Source organism: Glandiceps talaboti, chromosome 16 (genome assembly GCF_964340395.1).
Source record: "Glandiceps talaboti chromosome 16, keGlaTala1.1, whole genome shotgun sequence".
NCBI classification, from domain to species: Eukaryota; Metazoa; Hemichordata; class Enteropneusta; family Spengelidae; genus Glandiceps; species Glandiceps talaboti.
Window position 1 is genome coordinate 21,860,737 of NC_135564.1, and position 24,807 is coordinate 21,885,543.

At 35.4% G+C, this 24,807-nt stretch overlaps 1 protein-coding gene across 4 annotated transcripts in view; it reads left to right on the forward strand.

The window, feature by feature from the left end:
- The window catches only part of LOC144447075 (TBC1 domain family member 5-like), a 74,267-nt gene that overhangs the window by 15,970 nt on the left and 33,490 nt on the right, over positions 1-24,807 (forward strand). For 2 of the 4 annotated variants that reach the window (XM_078136977.1, XM_078136979.1), the window contains exons 2-9: positions 1,541-1,715; positions 4,492-4,732; positions 10,896-11,004; positions 14,473-14,581; positions 15,143-15,307; positions 17,786-17,956; positions 18,371-18,459; positions 23,879-23,899. In XM_078136977.1, coding sequence (XP_077993103.1) covers positions 4,579-4,732; positions 10,896-11,004; positions 14,473-14,581; positions 15,143-15,307; positions 17,786-17,956; positions 18,371-18,459; positions 23,879-23,899 — 818 coding nt within the window. In that variant the 5' untranslated portion in view covers positions 1,541-1,715; positions 4,492-4,578. The remainder of the gene's footprint in view (positions 1-1,540; positions 1,716-4,491; positions 4,733-10,895; positions 11,005-14,472; positions 14,582-15,142; positions 15,308-17,785; positions 17,957-18,370; positions 18,460-23,878; positions 23,900-24,807) is intronic. The other 2 variants (XM_078136980.1, XM_078136978.1) reach the window with 2 other exon arrangements.

Consider the following 24,807-nt stretch of genomic DNA (forward strand, 5'->3'; position numbering starts at 1 on the left):
AACTGGCCGTAAACAATGTACCACTCGTCAGTTGTCCTTGCAAAATGTAGCCAATGTGTTATAGGCATGATCGCTAAATTAACATGTCGCTAAAATAGTAGCAGAGCTGTAATCGCTAAAAAAACATGCCGCTAATTCAACGTGTTTTACAGTATACCATTTACATCCACCAAACTAGATACCACATTGGCATACAGACTGAGTATTCCATGGTATATACCATTTACATCCACCAAACTAGATACCACATTGGCATACCGACTGAGTATTCCATGGTATATACCATTTACATCCACCAAACTAGATACCACATTGGCATACAGACTGAGTATTCCATGGTATATACCATTTACATCCACCAAACTAGATACCACATTGGCATACAGACTGATTATTCCATGGTATATACCATTTACATCCACCAAACTAGATACCACATTGGCATACAGACTGAGTATTCCATGGTACATGTATATACCATTTACATCCACCAAACTAGATACCACATTGGCATACAGACTGAGTATTCCATGGTATATACCATTTACATCCACCAAACTAGATACCACATTGGCATACAGACTGAGTATTCCATGGTATATACCATTTACATCCACCAAACTAGATACCACATTGGCATACAGACTGAGTATTCCATGGTATATACCATTTACATCCACCAAACTAGATACCACATTGGCATACCGACTGAGTATTCCATGGTATATACCATTTACATCCACCAAACTAGATACCACATTGGCATACAGACTGAGTATTCCATGGTATATACCATTTACATCCACCAAACTAGATACCACATTGGCATACCGACTGAGTATTCCATGGTATATACCATTTACATCCACCAAACTAGATACCACATTGGCATACAGACTGAGTATTCCATGGTATATACCATTTACATCCACCAAACTAGATACCACATTGGCATACCGACTGAGTATTCCATGGTATATACCATTTACATCCACCAAACTAGATACCACATTGGCATACAGACTGAGTATTCCATGGTATATACCATTTACATCCACCAAACTAGATACCACATTGGCATACAGACTGATTATTCCATGGTATATACCATTTACATCCACCAAACTAGATACCACATTGGCATACAGACTGAGTATTCCATGGTATATACCATTTACATCCACCAAACTAGATACCACATTGGCATACAGACTGAGTATTCCATGGTATATACCATTTACATCCACCAAACTAGATACCACATTGGCATACAGACTGAGTATTCCATGGTATATACCATTTACATCCACCAAACTAGATACCACATTGGCATACAGACTGAGTATTCCATGGTATATACCATTTACATCCACCAAACTAGATACCACATTGGAATACAGACTGAGTATTCCATGGTATATACCATTTACATCCACCAAACTAGATACCACATTGGCATACAGCCTGAGTATTCCATGGTATATACCATTTACATCCACCAAACTAATAAACCATCTTACAATTCTTATTTTGTTATTAGATTCAACTATGCAGCAGTCACTGAAACTGATCCAGTTGTCATAGGATAGACAAGATGAAGAGTGTAGGTTTATAAAAACACTGCAGTAGTCATTACAAACACAGCTTTAACAAATTCTGTCCAGCTTGACAACATCTCTAAGTGTATTAGGTGGTGGATAGCTGATGCATGAAAGGTGAATTTCCAATCTTTGTTTGTGTATTCTATAACCCAGAGACTTGGCTATCTGGCTTGACAGTGTCCAACCAGTATGTTAAACCAGTTAGCTGGCTTGACAGTGTCCAAACAGTATGTTGAACCAGTTGGCTGGCTTGACAGTGTCCAACCAGTATGTTGAACCAGTTGGCTGGTTTGACAGTGTCCAACCAGTATGTTGAACCAGTTGGCTGGCTTGACAGTGTCCAACCAGTATGTTGAACCAGTTGGCTGGTTTGACAGTGTCCAACCAGTATGTTGAACCAGTTGGCTGGTTTGACAGTGTCCAACCAGTATGTTGAACCAGTTGGCTGGCTTGACAGTGTCCAACCAGTATGTTGAACCAGTTGGCTGGCTTGACAGTGTCCAACCAGTATGTTGAACCAGTTGGCTGGTTTGACAGTGTCCAAACAGTATGTTGAACCAGTTGGCTGGCTTGACAGTGTCCAACCAGTATGTTGAACCATTTGGCTGGTTTGACAGTGTCCAAACAGTATGTTGAACCATTTGGCTGGTTTGACAGTGTCCAACCAGTATGTTGAACCATTTGGCTGGTTTGACAGTGTCCAACCAGTATGTTGAACCATTTGGCTGGTTTGACAGTGTCCAAACAGTATGTTGAACCATTTGGCTGGCTTGACAGTGTCCAACCAGTATGTTGAACCAGTTGGCTGGTTTGACAGTGTCCAACCAGTATGTTGAACCAGTTAGCTGGCTTGACAGTGTCCAACCAGTATGTTGAACCAGTTGGCTGGTTTGACAGTGTCCAACCAGTATGTTGAACCAGTTGGCTGGTTTGACAGTGTCCAAACAGTATGTTGAACCAGTTGGCTGGCTTGACAGTGTCCAACCAGTATGTTGAACCATTTGGCTGGTTTGACAGTGTCCAACCAGTATGTTGAACCAGTTAGCTGGCTTGACAGTGTCCAACCAGTATGTTGAACCAGTTGGCTGGCTTGACAGTGTCCAACCAGTATGTTGAACCAGTTGGCTGGCTTGACAGTGTCCAACCAGTATGTTAAACCAGTTAGCTGGCTTGACAGTGTCCAACCAGTATGTTGAACCAGTTAGCTGGCTTGACAGTGTCCAACCAGTATGTTAAACCAGTTGGCTGGCTTGACAGTGTCCAACCAGTATGTTGAACTACTTGGCCAAGTCTTTTGAATTGTTTACTCTATACATTATTTGACTGTTTACTTTGAATAAATGATATAGATAGTATACGTTATGACAATACATTACACTGGTATATACTGTGATGTCTAACTTACAATATGCTTTGAGGAATATGATTTGAACTATGTATGTGATATTTCTTTGCCTGCATACAGGTCAAAACATAGATATTATATTGAGTTTTATATCCTGTATGTCTTTCTTATGACTGTATTAAAGAGAATGTTGGGACTACATTATAGGGTGATCTAATTATAGCATTACAATGTGTATAGTGAAACATACATTATTTGAGTTTTGTATGAACAACATTAGCATGAATAGTATGGATATGATATTAAAAGACTTTGCCATGCATGGCATTCATTTTGAAGTTCCAATTTGTTTGTCACCTGCCACTACCCTCGATTAATGATTCATTTTTTAACTGCATGAAAATATTGTCCTCAAATACACATACATTACTGACAGAGAAACTAAGGGCTAAAAAGGTAATAAAACAAAATTTATATGTGTTTAAGTACACAGCGCCCTCACAGGGGAAATGTGATCTTTAGGAACCTTTGTTTCTATCTGCTTACTGTACTTACATTCAAAATATTATGTGCTCACATTCACTAACACACAGTTGTACATTTGATATCCACACCAGTAATATAGCTATGAGACTAAAAACGTTTTTGGTGATCTTGTTATGAGGAAGATAAACAATGGAAGGACAAGGTGTCCAATAAGAAAAACTGATAGAAGTCAACAGAATAAAGATCACCACACAGTCACACATATGCATGTCTGCAAGCACACATGAAAGCAAGCATACACACACAAATTGTAACACACACACACACACACACACACACACACACACACACACACACACACACACACACAAATTGTAACACACACACACACATGCACGCATGTGCACACCACACACATATATATATATATAAACACACACATACCCACCACAAACCATACACATATATATACACAAACACACAAACCACACCACACCACACACATACACACACACCACACCACAACACACACACACCATACCACACCACAACACACCACACACACACACACACACACGCACACGCACACGCACACACACACACCACACCACACACACACACACACACACACACACACACACACACACACACACACACACACACACACACACTGCAGGAAGAGGGCTCTGACCCTGATATTTATTGTAATACATGCTGTACTAACATTGGCCACCAGATTTTCATTGCTGGCTTCAGTTCTCAATTTTCACTGTTTCATTTGCTAGAAAGTAGTAAATGATCTTGTCCTGTAGCAGACAGGTTATTTGATACATTTAAAACTGACCCTTTACCTATCTCTTTCTATGACGGATGTCTACTCCAGATAACATATCACCATCCAAAATCATACAGTTTGAAATCAAGAGTATCTCAACCACGTATCATTATCATGTATATGGAACACTGTGATGATACATGTAACTCCTTGATTGATTTATTACCATTCAATGCCATTCCACACCTCATGTCTCTTCATCATCTCTCTTCAATTTTCTCCAGGTACTGTTCTGTGTTAGAGGATGTCTAGATGATCCAGAGTTTGAAATCAATCAGAATATAGCCTTTACAAGTTCACTAGCATTGACAATGTCTCACAGACATGCAAATGGAAAGACAGGTGCTGGAAATGTCGTAACAAAAGAAGCAATATTGAGTGAATTAGATAAATTTGGACAAAAAGGTGGCAATAAAAATGATGTGGTAGATGCCAATACACAAGAGCAGTCAGCTGATGATGATGGTGAGTATGTTGTTTTATTTTTGTTTAGTTTTGTACAACCATACAGTAACTATATTTTCAAGTCTATTAATCTTTCTAACTGTGTTGTTCCCTACAGACTTGCTATATTTTTGTGTTCTGTATTGCCATACTGTATACAGACTTGTTAGCAAAGACTATTAATCTTTCTAACTGTGTTGTTCCCTACAGACTCTGCATATATATTACATTTACATACATAGTAACATAATGCTGTTTTCCTTGTACACTAGATAGATGTCAGTGACTTAGTTCATCTTATATGCCAGAGATACAACAAAAAATGAATTGAGGAAATTTTTTAATTTGCCTTTCTGTAAGAAGGACATTGGGGGGTGTGTGTGTGTGTGTGTGTGTGTGTGTGTGTGTGTGTGTGTGTGTGTGCGTGTGCGTGTGCGTGTGTGTGTGGTTAGAAACGATTTGGCCAATTGAAGTAAAACTTATACAAATATATATTCAGATTTGTTCATGCCAAGTTGATCTGTGCCATTTTTAGCTCCGCTGTCAGCGAAAGCTGAAAGCGTAGCTTTAGGTATAGGTGGGTATTGAGGTATAGAGAGTAGAGTGAATCATAGGTGTCCGTCAAACTTTTATATTTTTACTATCTACTCCGAAAGTGACAGTCGGAATTCTTCGATATTTGGTGTGCATGTTCCCTGGGGGGAGGCTATTCAGATTTGTTCATGCCAAGTTGATCTGTGCCATTTTCAATTTTTTATGATTTTTTTTTATAAAATGTCATTTTCATCAACTCCTTGAAAACCTCTTATTAGATTGCTTTGATATCTGGCGTGTTGATGCGCAGGGGGTAGCTTACTCAGATTTGTTAATTTCAAGTCAGCACATCCTCATTTTTATTATTTATTTATTTTTTTTTGTAATTTGAAAAAAAAATGAATATGTTAATGAGCATAATGACCGACGCCATATTGGAAATCAGTCGACGAGACTTTAAGTAAACTGCCACTTTTCAAAAGACACTATTGACGTCAAACAAGCAATGTAATATGTGCTATTGTCATAATTCTACGCAGGGTTGTAAACAGGGTTGTAAACTTCAAATCCAATTCTGCACCCTTCTACATAATCAGCCAGTCCGCAACATCCTCATTTGCATACTCTATCCTGATTCGACCAGAAGCTGAAGGTGACCTCATTTGACCAAGCGATTTTCCACAGCAAGTATCTTGAGTATCAACGCAGGACGTTCTTGGTACTCACTAAAATCACACTTCAGACCCACTATAAAAGTGTGATGTTTTCAGATAACATGTAACTTGTGGTTAATTCTATATTGTCGTGCAATTTGGAATGACAGTGAACCAGAATTCAGACAACTTGCGTAAGGAAGGGCATGCCAGGCATGCGGTTGAAGTTATGGCCGACAGTTCACATGTAAAGTTAAACGACATGAACGTGTCTTGCCTTTCCAAAATGCAAATATTTGGCAAGTAAAAATAATTAAAATAATTACAACTTTAATTTGGCTTCAGACTTTGCATTATGTTTTGCGTATCTTTCCCCGTTTTACATGTAAATCCGAAAAGGTTCTCTCTCATCATGTCATCAGTGTCAGTGATCATACCGCGCGGGGCTGCTTTGAGTACGAGCGAAGTGAGGCATGTTGAGGTATTTTGTTGAGAATTATAAATATTGCGAAATGTCAAGTACAAGGTTTAAATACAACGGAATGATGAAAAAATGGCAGAGTCTGCTGACAGGCGCCGGTCGCAAGAAACACTGTGAATTAAAATATCAGACGATGTATGTAATCGCCGACAATCCACCCGTATGCACGAGGGACTAACCCGGAAGCAAGTCGTTGTCAGCCATACGTTACAGTGGTAATATCGTCCGAGAAATCGCTGCGTTCAGAGTGTCATTATTCACAGAATTGTTGTTTTCGAGTGAAAACCCGTCTTGAATTGTATAACTCTAACAAATGAAGACATGTCAAGTTATATTTTGAAAGTTGTATCGCTAGTTTGAGACGATTTTCTCACGTACTATAGTACTATTGAGGCTTACTTGGAAGTAGTAGGACCTTACTCCAGTTCATCGGGAAGTTTAGCCAGTCCGATAATTCTTTCTGGTTTAGTTTACAACACTTTTGATCACGCAGATTTTGTTGTTGTTGTGATGAAAAGAAATAAAAAAAAGGATCATTTCAACCATTTCGTTGTGTTTTCTTTGTGAAAGGTAACCGAACATGAACGAGTGTTACCACTGTAACGTATGGCTGAGAATGACTCTCTTCCGGGTACTTGAGATTGCCGCCGTACGGAAACTAAGATGGCGATTAATACATTTCTTCCCTATATATATCTACCACAACTAGTACAAGTTGAATGTTGTTGACTTTGTAAATTTGTGAGAAAATTGAAATTCAAATTGCCTCAAAATTATTTTAGATCCCTAGTTTATTTCATTCATCATTAAAATTTTCCAGGGTTACAGCTGTAAGACACTGGAATTATTTATAGCCAACCTCAAAATCCTCTTTTTTTCTTTTTCTTGTGTGCATTTCCCAGTCATTTTTTTCTGAGATTTTGTGCAATTTTTCATAACAGTAGATTTTTGTTATAAAATGGTGACTATGGTATAAAAGTACAATACATTATAATTACCAACTTCTGTGTAAAATGTGTTTTATAGTGAGACATCATATGAAACCACTAACCACTTTATTGCATCACTAAAACAAAACTGCATAGTGAAGAGCTGAAGACCTGAACCACTTCTACATGTCACCAAAATAAAAAATTAAATTAAAAAAAAAAACAGCGGAGCTATTCTGACCGATAGGTCGCTTGTTAATTTTTTATGATTTTTTTTCAAAAAATGGTATTTTCATCATCTCCTCAGATTGCTTTGATATCTGACAGGGTTGTAAACTTCAAATCCATATTCTGCACCCCTTCTACATAATCAGCCAGTCCGCAATACCTTCATTTGCATACAATCTATCCTCCAGATAGCGACCGTTACACTTTGAATGGCTGCTCACGGGCCTTATTTTGGGTATTTTCAATTCGCCGTAACTTTCACTAGAGTTCCCCATTTTAGATACTGAAAACGCCTAAACCTCAACTGATATCTCTTCTTTCGTGCCAGCAAAATGAATTTTGGCATTACATTTAGGAATACCGATTTTCCGACAATTTCGCGACGCATACTTGAGGCCCTGAAATTTCGACCCGGTTTTTCGCTCATAGTTTCCTCAATACGGACCGGAAAGTTTACAAATTTCACGAAAAGGTGGATTTTTATGTGTTTTAAATAACCATGGCAAGTAAATTTAGTAGGATCGTTGTGTAACGGTCCATTCAAGAATTTTCGGTAGAAAACGACTGATTTGACCCGGAAGTTGAAGCTGGCCTCATTTGACCGGGCGATTTTCCACAGCAAGTAGCAATGTTGGAGTTCTTGGTACTCACTAAAATCACACTTCATACTATAAAAGTTTGATGTTTTCAGATAACATGTAACTTGTGATTAATTCTATATTGTCGTGCAATTTGGAGTGACAGTGAACTAGAAGGAAGACAACTCACGTAAGCAAGGCAAGGCATGCCTAGGCCATAGCAGTGCGTACAGTGAATCGACCAAACTTTGTTTATTGGCCGACAGTTTACATGTAAACACAGATAACTAGTGCTAGTTATCTGTGATGTAAACGACATGAACATGTCTTGCCATTTCCAAAATGCAAATATTTGGCAAGTAAAAATAATTAAAATAATTACAACTTTAATTTGGCTTCAGACTTTGCATTATGTTTTGCGTATCTTTCCCCGTTTTACATGTAAATCTGAAAAGGTTCTCTCTCGTCATGTCAGTGATCATACCGGGGCTGCTTTGAGTATGAGCGAGGTGAAGCATGTTGAGGTATTTTGTTGAGAATTATAAATATTGCGAAATGTCAAGTACAAGGTCTAAATACAATGGAATGATGAAAAAAAATTTGGCCGAGTCTGCTGACAGGCACCGGTCACAAGACACTCCGTAAATTTAAATATTAGACGATGTTATGTCTACTACAAGTTGAATGTTGTTGACAATTAAGCTTATGGACAATTTGTTAGAAAATTGAAATTCGAATTGCTTCAAAATTATTTATTTCATTCATTATTAAATTTTTCCAGTGTTAAAGCTGTATGACACTGGAATTATTTATAGCCAACCTCAAAAATCCTTTGCATGCGTGCGTGCGTGCGTGCGTGCGTGTGTGTGCATTCCCAGTCATTATTCTTCTGAGATTTTGTGTAATTTTCATAACAGTAAATTTTTTTTTAAATGGTGACTATGGTATAAAAGTACAATATTTTACCAACTTTCTGTGTAAAATGTGTTTTATAGTGAGACATCATATGAAACCACTAACCACTTTATTACATCGCTACCAAAATAAAAACTAAAAATAACAGTGGAGCTATTCTGACCGATAGGTCGCTTGTTAGTATTTTGTTCAGTACATGTTTTTATACCATTAATTTCATTTAACTGAGATAGCCTATTCTCCAGTGAGACAGTGGTGGCACTATTAGGGACTAGTCCCTACAGACTTGGCATTATTTGAAGGAAATTTGTGATTCAGAACTACACTATGTATACTGGTTTGAATACAATACAATACAATACAGTATAATATCATTTGATATGTGTTTATGAGTTGTGATGTCATTTGCACTAGGTCCCTAAAAAATGACATGATGTGTAAAAGAAATTGATATATGTAATATTTTGTAATCTAAAGAATGGTCAGGACAATATTCTAAATACAGTCACCATAACTATAATGTTTGGTGAGAGACTGCGACGTTAAGCATATAGTATATTCATACCAAAGTTTGCCTTTATTTATCCTTGGAATATAATGTTTGGTGAGAGACTGCGACGTTAAGGATATAGTATATTCATACCAAAGTTTGCCTTTATTTATCCTTGGAATATAATGTTTGGTGAGAGACTGCGATGTTATATTCATACCAAAGTTTGCCTTTATTTATCCTTGGAATATTATACTTCTATTCATTGTCCTCATAGATAAAAACAGTTTTGTGCTCTTAAAAAAATCAAAAGAACAAAATTATTACTTATTTTTTATATAGTGAATGATTACTAAATATTAAGATAAAAATTAATATAATTCAATATCAGATTGCAGACAATTGTTTGTATTATTGACTAACAGTATATCTAGTATGCAAATAGAAATGTCATGATACAATGCATACAAAACCTATTATTGTTATTACTGTCTGGCAGTGTTGTAATATAGATGATGAATCCATTTATCTGTGTTTTCTCTAAGGACTGTCAGTGCAGATTTGTATACTATGTGTAGATGTAGTAATTTATAGGTAATCCATATGAAATGAGATGAGGAATGCTAATGTCCCATGCTAGCAAACAGCCATGGTTAGCTTACAGGATATGGTTTGAATTGAACAGCTGATGTATGGGTAGACATTTGTGGATTCTCAGTCAAGTGATCAGATAAATCAAGGTTGTGAGATATTAGAATGCTGATCAAGTGTAAGGATAACTCATTATAGCGACAACTTTGATGTGTGTGAAGTGTTGGGATGAATGTAGAGTTTATAGGATGTACATTTAAAGGATGTACGTATCACAACTACGTCACAATTCCATCTGTTTGTTATTCAAGTATATTTGATATTGGAAAGGTTACGTTATACAACTCATAAATACATTGGAATTGAATCTATCTTGTGTTTGTAATTCATGGTTATCAAAATGTTGAAAAGGATGCACATCTGTAATACCCAATGTTGAATTAATCTTACTCTGCTAATTCATGGTCATTTGACGGAGGAAAGGATACCTCTCTCATGACTGCAAGAAACTTGAATCATTCCTACATGTGTAATTCATGGTCATTAGGTGTAAGAAAGGCGTCATGTCATGGAATGTGAGAGCTGAATCAATCGCCAAATTATGTCATTTGATTTGGAAGTATATTTGAGACCTACGTCAGACAGTTGAAGTCACAATACTGTCCTTGAGATGAACCTATTGACAAGAAATTGTGATTTCAGTGTTCATTTATGGCATGAGTCAGTTATTATTGTGTGTTTAGCTACTGTTGTGTTTGATATCATCATGTTCTTCCCATTCCCAGTATGTGGATTAAAACCATGTGTTGATAATCCACTGTCAGCTGACAACACTGAAGCTGTTGACTCGGACTCATTTGAGGAAACTATGAACAGTACATTTACATCTTACTGGTGAGTAATAAATACATCAATGCTATCACTTTATTTCCTTGTTATCCTGATTGAGATTCTACAAGCCAATCATAGATGGAAACACAATTTAATTGGTGAAACTATTTAGGGGGCTGGGGGGGGGGTGGTAGGGTGATAAAAACTTTACATAATTTTGACTAATTAATTTATTACAAGTATGAGAAAACAGACAAAAAATAAATTAAAATTAGGAGAGACACAATTCAAAATGCAGGAATAGGTTTGAAAATTATGTTGAAAATATCCAACCCGGTATAATATGTGTATTATTAATATACATGCAATGTAAAATGGAGGTGTTCCAGTGAAATATTGGAAATAAATGTACAAGTTACAAGCAGATACTTTGAAGATGTATCTGCTCTAGAAAATTTTTATTTGTTGTATAGCAATGTTTCCATCTGGAATTACTTCACTTTATTTTGTTTTGACAAATCTGACTTCTTAAAAAATACATAATTAGATGTTATTCCTCAATATTTTTCTTCATTCAGCCAAGGAAAATACAAGTAACCTAAGGGGCCATGTCACTATGAGTTGCTATGAGTATTGAGAAACCCTTAGGTCATGAGTATTTTCCTGCTGACTGAAGTAAAATATTGATTGGAGAATAACATAATTATAGCAGCACCAGTATTAGTAATATCAAAGAAAAATCGGGGAAAGTAATGGCAATTTTGAACATTTTGATGCATATTTTGAACACAATAGAACCAGTGACATCGACACCAATTGTCATGACAACATACACATGCATTGTTGTGTTGTACAACAGCCAGGGTACAAATTCTATATTTTTTTGTTCAACTTGGCTTGTGTATGGTCTAAATCTCATTATAATTTAATCTAGATGATATGTAATTAGTAATGCATTGAAACATTTGTTTTTCCCAAGGGTCTAGAACACTATAACTTGTAACACTTGTCTATCCCAAGGAACTAGAACACTACAACTTGTAACACTTGTCAATCCCAAGGGACTACAACACTGCAATGTGTAACACTTGTCTATCCCAAGGAACTAGTGTTCTAGTTCCTTGGGATAGACAAGTGTTACACATTGTAGTGTTCTAGTCCCTTGGGATAGACAGAGTACACTGCGCTCTCTTGATACATGGAAAGATGTCATTTAAATTTTACACGATCTTTCTGCTGTCTTCAATACGATTGACCATGACATTTTGCTACATATATTGTGTTATAGGTTTGGTATAACAGGAACAGCTTTAAAATGGTTTTAGTTCTTATTTGAGAGGGCATACCCAATCTGTGTATGTTGGGTCTGTCATGTGGAAGGCACAGTCTGCTGATTGTGGTGTCCCTCAGGTGTCAGTCCTCGGTCCTATTCTGTTTAGTCTTTATATAGCACACATCTGGAGGACATCATAATCAGGCATGGTTTAAATTGCATGATGCATGCTGATGATTCTGAACTGTATCTCATCTGTGAGGGTGATTGGGTTCCTACTACCATGATTGAATTATGTGTTGATGAGATCAGGGGATGGATGTGAGACAATATGCTTTGTCTTAACGATGAGAAAACAGAGGTTGTGCATTTCTCTTCTAAATTTGGTGGCGTAGGTCCGGTCACTCGCATGATGTGCAGATTGGTGAGGTCAATATACATTCATTTGACATTGTTCGAAATTTTGTTGTTTCCATGGATGCAGCTGCTATAATGTCATATTATGTTGTAAATGTTTGCAAAGCTGCCTCCTTTGCACTTTGGAAGATTTGAAAAATTCTGGATCAAACTTCTACCAAGAAACTTGATCATTCTTTCATAACATCTCAATTAGATTACTTTAATAGTTTACTTTATGGTCTTCCTTTACAGGGGTCGAAATAATGAAAAAATTTCGCTTGTCCACTGGGCAAGTAGAAAACAAAAAGTACTTGCCCAAATCAAAAAGTGCTTGCCCATTCCAAATAGTGGGGTATTTTTGTGTGGCTTACAAATGCACTGTTGTGATTGATTGGGCTTTCTTTTGTTTATTATCAAAAAATGTCACTTGGAAAGTTTCTGTGGGTACTGAAAAGTTCTCCACACAATAAACAGGAGTCCTAGGTAATATTAATTTTTATGGCCTAATTAATATTCATACTATAGCATAGCATACAATTTTTTGTTCACTTGTAAAAAGTAGTTGTTAAAATAATTTTTTCAGCACTTTCATAAGCTATCAATATAAAAATTAACATTTATTTCAACACTGATGTAAAATCTTTCTAAATATTTCCTTTTCCACCCTGTCAATATATTTTCTTTCCATCCTCATCCACACCAACTATTTTTCTCCCAGTATAATTTGTTTATATTTTCCTAGTAGTATTTTCAAATAAAATGACTGTTGTAAAATTTGCAGTTGATTCAAACACCCAAAACCTGAAAAATCATGCTGTAATTTACTATTGATGAACAATATTCAATGAGTCACTGGTCATTCCAGGTATGTTTTCTTGATAGAGTAAACAAAGTATGTCAAGGACAGCTGGTCCAGATTGTTTTGAAAAGTGGTCAGTCAAGAAAGATGTCTTCTCAATATTGCTACAATGTTATAATTTTCCAGACTTGTTGGCACCTTGGTTATACAATGTACCCAAAGTCCTATCAGACATGTGTAGTGTCTGATAAGTACAGCATGAACACAGGCAAAAACACATCCCTGATCAATAATCATAAGAAATTCTCCTTGCCCCTTGGGGCAAGTACTTTTCAAAACAACTTGCCCAAGCCTTCAAATCACTTGCCCGGGGCAAGTAAAAGGCCATTATTTCGACCCCTGCTTTATATGAGATTCACAAACTCCAAATCATTCAAACGCAGCAGCCTGGCCCAACTTGTCACCAGAAAGAAATTAACATGTGACCATGTTACTTCAACTCTTCATGATTTACACTGGCTCCCTGTTCACCAGCAGATTGAATTCAAAATTTTACGTATTACTTTTAAAGTTATAAATGGAATTGTACCTGTCCATCTTGTGTAAGTGAATTGCTGATAAAACAAGCCACAGGTCTTACCCTTGATTCTAAGTCCAATGGTAACATTAATTTACACTAGCCTATTGGCAGTACTACATGTATGTATTATGGTAATCGTGTCCCTCATCTATGGAATACCTTGCCATAACCAATCCGAGCTGCTTCTTCATTCAACAGTTTTAAAAGCAGTTTGAAAACTTACCTTTTAAGTTGTTTTATAACTAGTCATTTTATATATTTTATATATTTTACCTTTGTGGACATTTTAAACAGTTTTAACATTCAAATAGTGTATTTTTTGTTGTCTTTTATGTTTGTTTTTGTTTTTCCAATCAGTTTTACAGTGCATTGTGATTATTTGTAATGTAATGTCACTTTGTAAGAATTGGAGATTAGGATTAATAAGACTTTGTCTATATGTAATATGAGATACAAATAACACCATGTGTGTTTTTACAGCCAAGAATGGCAGAATCTATTTGGATCTAGTAATTACATGTCAATTATCAAGAAACAGGGTTTCAAAGGCAATCTCAGAAGTAGTCGATTTAGAAGTGTCTGTTGGAGGGTAAGTATTACTACTGTCATTGAATCAATCTTTGTATATATCATTTATATTTGTTCTGTAATTAATCCTGTACATACTTGTTTGATTGTATTCATCAACACTACTATTTCATTTCAGCGTTCTTGGTGGTATAATGTTTTGAAAGGTTCATACATATAGTCCCTACAAATAGCATTATAATTAGTAAAGTTGAAAACATAATATTCTAGTAGTCTGTTTCCATTTCTGGCCTTGTAAAAATGACAAGCCATTACCAAAGACACAAGTCCCAACTAATATTAGATACTAAATTTTCACAGTATATTGACACATTGAGTGCCTCATGAAAGGAACCGTCCCCTTGATTTAAAAGATCAAATAACTAACTTATATATTTCTATTGATTTTGGTCACCTTCACACACACTGGAAAAAGTAGAGCAGATTGTTAAACAAGAAGAGTGCAATAGATCAACTGTCATTCTGCATATACTGTGACAGTTTATGCATACTGTCAAACATGTATGGAAACTGCTAGCAGATAACTTGTAATAATAAGGAGTATTTGTTTTATTGGCATCAGCTCTACTTAGATTGTTTACCAGAAGATCAGAGTGAATGGATACACACAGTTCAAGAAAGCAGGAAATGTTACCAACACATCAAAGATATACATATCACTAACCCTAGAAAAGAACAAAAGAAAGAAGCTGAAGTTGTCCATCACCCCCTCTCCCTGGATGAAGAGGTATGTTTCACCTCATCACTGCAGTGTGTGTGTGTGTGTGTGTGTGTGTGTGTGTGTGTGTGTGTGTGTGTGTGTGTGTGTGTGTGTGTGTGTGTGTGTGTGTGTGTGTGTGTGTCACCATTTTCTAAAAAAAACAACTGGCTCAATTCAAGTGAAATTTTGTAGATGTGTTCCACAGGGTAATGGCAAGTACTGATTAGGTTTTGGTAAACATCCCATGAAATTTACGTAATTAATGGTTTTTGGTAATTAGGCTATATCTCAAGAATACACGCTGCAAATTCATTATAACTTGGTACATACATATGCAATACCAAAGTGCAACTGTCCTGAAAATATTATCGATTGAGCTTTTAATTTTAATAATTTATTGCATATTTCGGTAATTAGATGTGGTGGCCACACAAACGAAAGTTGTTGTTTCTGGTCAGGAAATGTTGTCTAAAGTGGTGTGACGACGCAAATATTTTTGTTAATTGTTCATAATTAGGTCTTCCCTGAAGTAGCAATTGATGTAGGGAGAGTTATTTTGTGTTTCCTTTGGATCTGCACTCTGCATTGGCTGGACAAACACAAGAGAAAAGAAGGTCGAGGCAGGGTATTTAAGTGATGCAAACTCACCAGAAAACCGAAATAGGAATGTATACACTTTACCCAGTGATGAAGTAGGGCAATTATACCGTATCACTTCACTGTATTAACCCTTTCACCACGAGAACCCGGTATACTAGGACGCACTAGGGCGCCCACGAGAACCTGGTATACCGGGACGCGCTAGGGCGCCCACGAGAACCCGGTATATCGGGACGCCAAAGTTCATTCACCTTCATCGCCGTAAAACCGGTCAACGGCAGCTATTGCTGCAAAATTTGCTGCCATAACTAGTTCCACACATGCGTATTAGTCTTGTTTATCTACACTGCCATTTTAAATGCGTGACAGTGAACGGTAACTGAAGTACGGCCCTAAAAACGATCAATCATAATTTTCATGTGCGTTTTTCGCCAACAAAATCAAATTTAAACATGGCAAAGGTAATTAATGGCTCCCATAACATGGTCTACCATATAAATTATGGCACTGTCCTTGGATATTTTGACTAAATTTGACTCAAAATACATTGTTGAATACAAGTGTTTAGCTGTGGGGAACACATTGTACACATGTGTAAGCATCAGTCTATTTGCGCTACCGACAGCAATTTATGGTTGAATTTTTGAATATCGGCAAATTTACACAATCTTGTGACAGGTACTGACACCCATACTAACGTCTTGGTTGTAATTTTTGGCTATAAAATGGATTATTTTAGTTTTATTTCTTTTTCTTACGGCTCAATAATGACTTGTATTAATACAAACTTACTGTGTACAGGTCAGTGGAGGGAAACTTGTGCACGATTGGGGCGATTTTCCAATCAGATTTTTTACATGGGATTGTCAGCGTAAAATTCAAAATTTCAACATGGCCGAAGCAAAACTTTCTCCCCTAACATCGTTTAAAACGTAAATAAAGGTGCTGTTCATAGAAATTTTCGCTAAATTTTGACTGTCGATACATTGTTTTATACAAGGACATGGCTGTGTGAACTCAAAACAGTTTATGTATGGATCAGATTGCCGCAACGTTAGTTCAATAAGTTCCGACTGCATATATGCTCTTGAGGATAAGCATGTCAGCAAAAAGCGCCACTTTCGGACTCGCATACTTCCAACGAAAGCCGAGTGAAGTCGAGGATGGCAAGCTTTCCTGTGCTGAGAATAGGAGGCGGGCATTTGAACAACATTTTTGACAACTAACTTTCATTGGGACTTGACGAATCACAGATATAGAGCTCAATTTCTTGCATAAATCATGAAATTGCAAGACTATACCCTTACGGAAGGCATTCAGTTTAAATCTGGTGTATTGTGTATTCAATATAGTGACTTGTTTTGACTGTTTTTGACATTTCTGTAAAACATGTATTGGCATTTGTCTATAAAACCCAAATATAACACATCAGTTGATTGGGTCTCCTTAGTATTGATCAAAGATTGTGTAAAACCCAAATATAGCACATCATGTAGCACCTGTTTGTATATTACATGTTTCAGTCAGTTCACTGTTACTTGTTTCAGTGAACTCTACAGAAAGTTTGATATTAGCCTTTAGTTTTAATGAGAAAAATTAAGAGGTACATCATGTATAATAGCTATAGCTCAGAATTTTGCATTTCAACAATGTGTGTAGGACCAAAAATGGGAATAAAAATCTATAGTTTTTGCCCTTCCGAGAGGCACTCAGTTTACATGTGGTAAAACTAGCATTGGTTGCTAGGGATTAATAACTGTACCTGTGAACAGCTGACTTTCAAGTAACAAATAAATGGTAATCATACAATTTGACAGAAAGAATGAAACTTTTAGTGAAGTTGGCAATCATCTGAGATAATTTTGTTAATAAACTAATAAAACGTCCATGTTGTTTATTATATAGAGTCCATGGAATAGATTCTTTCAAGACAATGAGTTAAGAAACCTGGTATCACAAGATGTTAGACGAACATTTCCAGAAATTGAATTCTTTCAGACAGAAGATATACGGACAATGATGGTTAATATTTTGTTTTGCTATGCAAGAGAACATGAAGAATTGAACTATAAACAGGTAAAGTATTTAGCTTTGTGAAGTCTGAGCAGTGACTGTTGATATTTGTTCTGCTATAAACAGATAAAGCCTAGTCACAAATCTAGCTGAATATGATGTATATTTTGTGTTTGACCCGAGGTCACATCATATACTTGTAGAGGTCAGAGGTCATCATGTTGCTATGAAACATTAATTACACTGTTTAGCAGATATTGAATAATCTGGACTGTTTTTTTTTAAATGTATACTTTCAAAAAAACCTGACAGGGTATTTAGTATTGTTATTATGAAATTCACAAAATTGTTTATATAGAACATCCAACATGGTATTTAGGTGTTACAGTTGTGATATAAATATACCAAATATCTCAAGATTTAAATGTATGATGCTAAATCATAACTTTCTTGAGTAATACTTCTTTTAATCAACAGGGCATGCATGAGTTATTAGCACCATTGATCTTTGTTCTTCATTGTGATCACCAAGCCTTCCTCCATGCCACAGAAATTGAATCACTACTGTAAGTAAGATATGCATTATTTAAACTTATGTCTTCGCAAATCGTCTCTCAGTCCTGAAAATACAAAAATAACAACAACACACCAATACTTACAGAGTAGTTCATGATTGTATTTAGTTACAGTGAAAATATGGATGCAAAGGTTGAATTTATAAATTAAGATTTTCTATGTTGTTAAGTTAATATACTGACAAGCATTCACAGTGTTTGTTGATTTTACTCAAATATAGAAATTGTGTGAGTATATGAATATTTATTATATACATAGACCCTCATATAACCAATACAGTTACGATGTTCTCGCTGTTTGAAAATATGGTTTCCTTTTTAGCACAACTGAACTGAGGTTCAGTAGTGCTATAGGGATCTTCCGGCGTCTGTCTGTCTGTCTGTCTGTCTGTCTGTGTGTGTGTGTGTGTGTGTGTAAACAACTTAAACTCAAAAACTGCTGAACCGATTGCCATGATATTTGGTGGGTCCATTACCTTGGGTGTCTAGTTGGGAAATTGTTCAAATCAAAATGATCGCATCACAGATGTGTGATTTGGGTCAAAAAATGTGATTTTTGGTCAAAAAACTTAAACTCAGAAACTACTGGGCAGATTGGTGCGAAATTTGGTGGGAACATTCTTAAGGGGATGTAAAGTAAGATTTGTCCATGACGGGATGATTCCATCAGTGATATGCAAATTAGGGCTAAAAATGTGTCTTTTTGGTTAAAAATCTATAATTCCAAAACTACTGAGCAGATTGGGCTGAAATTTAATGGGAATGTATCTAGGGATGTATGGACAAAGAAATATTAAGCATACCATGATTCCATGAGTGATATGCAAATTAGGTGTAAAAATGTTCATTTTTGGTCAAAAACTTATATCTCAAAAAGTACTTGGTCACCGAGTCTGAAACTTGGTGAGATGTTTCTGCATGTTATTCTTCAAAACATTTTGACAAAATTGGCCCTAGCAACCATGACCACGCCCTTAGCAACAACCAAATGGCAGTATATTTTGGTCAAATAACAACATCATATGCTAGGCAAATGAATAAACATTCAAAAAATGTATGCAAATACCGTAGCAACCATGACGGTCGTGTATTTCACAAAGATAACAACAGGGATTAATAGACAATTGAATAAACGTTCAAAAAATGTATGTAAATTTGCCTAGCAACAAGACCACGCCCATAGCAACAGCCAAATAATCATGTATATTGCAAAGATAACAACAGGAATAGAAAGACAAATGAATAAACATTCAAAAAATGTATGCAAATGTGCCTAGCAACAAGACCACGCCCATAGCAACAGCCAAATGATCACATATATTGCAAAGATAACAAAGGGAATTAATAGACAATTGAATAAACATTCAAAAAAATGTATGTAAATATGCCTAGCTTCAAGACCACGCCCATAGCAACAGCCAAATAATCACATATATTGCAAAGATAACAACAGGAATAGAAGACAAATGAATAAACATTCAAAAAATGTATGCAAGTGTGCCTAGCAACAAGACCACGCCCATAGCAACAGCCAAATGATCACATATATTGTGAAGATAACAATGGAGATTAATAGACAATTGAATAGACATTCAAAAAATGTATGTAAATATGCCTAGCAACAAGACCACATCCATAGCAACAGCCAAATGATAGCATATATCGTAAAGATAGCAACATGGTTGGATAGGCAACTGGATAGTCATTCACCAAATGAACACTTATTGTTCGCATGTTAGCATTTTTAAAAACTGTACAGTTGTGCTACAATGCCATTGGCGGTATTTTTATTCATGGATTGCCGAACATCGACCATCATCATCAGTGTAAACAATGAACAAATACACCTCTTTTGGACACATCTATCGCCTTTCGTACAGCCACTAACATCCGTAGACATGCTAACATGATCAACATAAAAACTTCCAGTTGTGATGCTTGTGCAACGCAGTGAAATCGTTGTCTATTAAATTCAACTATTGATAGAATTTTTGAACAACTTTTGACAGTGTTTTTGAAAATTTCACAATGTTTCAACATTTTAATTTGCCAGTGTTGATGTTTTTAGCGTATGACTCTGAGCCGAGTTCTATACATAATGATAACCGATGTAGGCATCCGTTTGTTAGTCAGTCTCTCAATATGTCTCATTTTTTCCAATGAAAGTGTCTATATTTTGTCAAAGAATTAATCACTGCTCTTGACAATCGTCCCGTTGTTGGCAAAATGTTCCCAGAAAGTCTGTGGTGTAATTTTACTGATCTCGACATATACATTAGTAGTAGTAGCGCCGGCAGCTGTCGCCATTGAAAACCGAATGAACATAGCACTGTAGCCCTATCACTTCATAAAATTAATGCACGTTCAGTGTAAGTTTGAGAATATTTTAGTTTAAAATGTCATTATAATAGAAAAAAATAGTGGGTCTATGTATATAATAAATAATTAATCTCCCGGTATTTCTCATTCATGCTACGTCATCTCGGACTCATGATTCCCCTATGTCTGTATATCGGCTATCCTATCGGCTCGGAGGGATACGGCCATCATGAGGGGAATCATTCGTCCTTGATGATATAGCACTCAATTCAGATACTGGGAGATTGTATATAAAAATATGAATTTTAATAGTTATCTGGGTATTATTTATATCACAGTAATGGGTATAAAAAGTACACATTTTTAATAGTTATCTGGGTATTTTATTGTATCACAGTAATGGGTATAAAGAGTACACATTTTTAATAGTTATCTGGGTATTATTTATATCACAGTAATGGGTATAAAAAGTACACATTTTTAATAGTTATCTGGGTATTATTTATATCACAGTAATGGGTATAAAAAGTACACATTTTTAATAGTTATCTGGGTATTATTTATATCACAGTAATGGGTATAAAAAGTACACATTTTTAATAGTTATCTGGGTATTATTTGTATCACAGTAATGGGTATAAAAAGTACACATTTTTAATAGTTATCTGGGTATTATTTATATCACAGTAATGGGTATAAAAAGTACACATTTTTAATAGTTATCTGGGTATTATTTATATCACAGTAATGGGTATAAAAAGTACACATTTTTAATAGTTATCTGGGTATTATTTGTATCACAGTAATGGGTATAAAAAGTACACATTTTTAATAGTTATCTGGGTATTATTTGTATCACAGTAATGGGTATAAAAAGTACACATTTTTAATAGTTATCTGGGTATTATTTGTATCACAGTAATGGGTATAAAAAGTACACATTTTTAATAGTTATCTGGGTATTATTTGTATCACAGTAATGGGTATAAAAAGTACACATTTTTAATAGTTATCTGGGTATTATTTGTATCACAGTAATGGGTATAAAAAGTACACATTTTTAATAGTTATCTGGGTATTATTTGTATCACAGTATTGTTAAAGGGGCAAGTCAGATATGGGATTATTGTCAGATATTTTAAATACTTGGCTGTTAGAGATATAATGTTTGAAACTTAGAATAATCTGCCTGTAATTTCTTTGTCTACTTACAATAGATTTCATCTCTGGCACTTGTTGACTTTAATACCCTTTTAAGACATTTTTCTCTATTGCAACCTGTAATAATGTGCACACTAAGTCTCTACCTAACTCTCTGCTTCACATATTAATTCACTAAAATTTTGCTTTGTGTAAAGATAAGGTTTATGACTCTAAATGTGTCACATTAAGTGAATGTATCACCAAGCAAATAAATGAAAACACTTTGCTAGCTGTCAGAATCACACCTGCACTATGCAAATATCTTGAAAGAGGGGATCCATTTGCATGACATGATTTGAATGACAAAATCACAAAGTGCATAAATACACTATGTCAGAATAGTTCATCAAAATACAAAATCTGATGATAGAAGATTGATTTGGTGTCACAGAATGTATCACAGTATCTTCAATGCTAATATAGACTTGTAGTGGTATTGCTAATTAGATGTCATCCTAAAAAATTTGTCTTTATTCAGCCAAGGAAATATGAGTGACCTAAGGGGCCTTGTCACTATGAGTCTCTAGACTCATGGTGACAACCATTAGGGCATGAATATTTTCTGGCTGAATGAAGAAAATATTGGAGAATGACATAATTATACCAGTGCCAGTAATATCAAAGAAAAATTGGGGAAAGTAATGGCAATTTTAAATGTTTTGACTTTAATTCAAACACAGGAGAAACAGTGATGTAGACATATGTCATTACATAGATACACATTGTCATGACGTAGAACGACCAGAGTGTATATTCCATATTTTTGTTCAACATGGCTAGTACATGCATGGTTGTAATAGTCTTTAATTAACATATAATTAGGTGGAATTGTATTTGAAAATTTCTTAAACCACCAGAAATAGTCACATACATGTATGTAGTCATGTATGTGTCAGGTTTTTCAGAAAAGTGTTTTATTTCTGTTTGTTTTACCATTGCAATGTAACAGTTACAAACAATTCAAATGAACTGCTTAAAGTCTATAAATATTTATGTCAAACCTTTGTAAACAGAGAGGGACAATATATTACAGTAAACTTATTTGTCCCAGACTTAAAGTCGATAAATATTTATGTCAAACCTTTGTAAACAGAGAGGGACAAGATATTACAGTAAAACTTATTTGTCCCAGACTTAAAGTCTATAAATATTTATGTCAAACCTTTGTAAACAGAGAGGGACAATATATTACAGTAAAACTTATTTGTCCCAGACATAAAGACCACGACTTTAAAATAATGGGAATCCTTGTAAAATGATGTTATGATGTAAACCTATCAAAGGTTGTCACTGATTTGAAAACATAGATATACTTTTAATATCACCCAGTGACAACACAGCCACCAGATGTGCTTGTTTCCTTTGTTTTCTAACCAATCACAACAAACCTTATAAAGTACTTCACATTATCTGTTGTAAACAGAGAGAGGCAGTGTGGTTAAACCTATAATTGTCAATTTGTTATAAACAAGACCACAACTTTTAGTAGTAATTCAACTGTAATTGATTTTATTTTAGTTTCCTGACAGTGTGTATTACAATGATGATTACTATCCATTTAAATAATGAAAACATTCCATGCAAAGATCTCTGTAAAGCACAATCATTTATTGGATCCTTGCAAATTATTACACTTACATTTCAACTTCTTTATGATAAATGTTTGCAGCAAATGACAAGTTATATAAACTGCAAATTTTACTTTGTTTATCTGTATAACTCTTAGTTCTGTTGTGATTTTATTTGCCACAGCTTTGCTACATCCTGCATGCAGCATGACAACTAATATTGATGCCATATTTGATGTCTTTCCTTTGTGAATTTGCATAAATTAATATAATTGTGTATTGTTCTATTCCCATATATGGTAATATGTATGTATTCGTAGTGTGATTGGTCCAAAGAAGAGGTTAGCTTAGCTCCTATTTGCTATTACCTTTGTTTCTCAATTTTGGTGTCGGTTTAAAGTCTGTAACATTCAAATCTCGAAGATTTTGATATTTGAGACATTTTAGTGTTGCAGACATACTCTATATAAATAATATGTTATGCTATATATTATGCTTTATGTTTATCTTTTATTCTTCAGATTTGTTCTTCTTTAACAATTAATATCAAAGTCACATGTGAAATACTTAGATATTATTCCCCAATATTTGTCTTCATTCAGCCACGGACAATATGCATGACCTAAAGGTTCTTTGTAATTACAAGTCAGTAGATGAGTATTGACAACCCTTAGGTCATGCATATTTTGTGGCTGAATGAAAAAAACTAGTGGAGAATAACATAATTATACCAGCACCAGTAATATCAAAGAAAAATTTGGGAAAGAAATGATAATTTTGAACATTTTGACTCCTATTCGAAGACAGCAAATGAGAGATATAGACATGCATTTTTGTGACATAGACACACATTATCATGACATAGAACGACCAGAGTATATATTCCATATTTTCTGTTCTAAATGGCTCGTGCATGGTATAATTAGGTATTATTCCCCACTATTTGTCTTTGTTCAGCTAAGGAAAATAGGAGTGACCTAAGGAGGCCTTGCCACCATAAGTTGCTAGATGAGTAGTGACAACCCTTAGGTCACGAGTATTTTCTTACTGATTGAAGTAAGATATTGGGGAGTAACAAAGTTATACCTCCTCAAACATAGTTTATAAAAAATTGGGGAAAATGATAGTGATTTGCAAAGTCTTGACTCCTATTTAGAGCATCACTAAACCAGTGACATAGACACAGGTTGTCATGATGTAGACTGACCAGGGCATATAATCCATATTTTCTGTTCAAAGACAATAACTT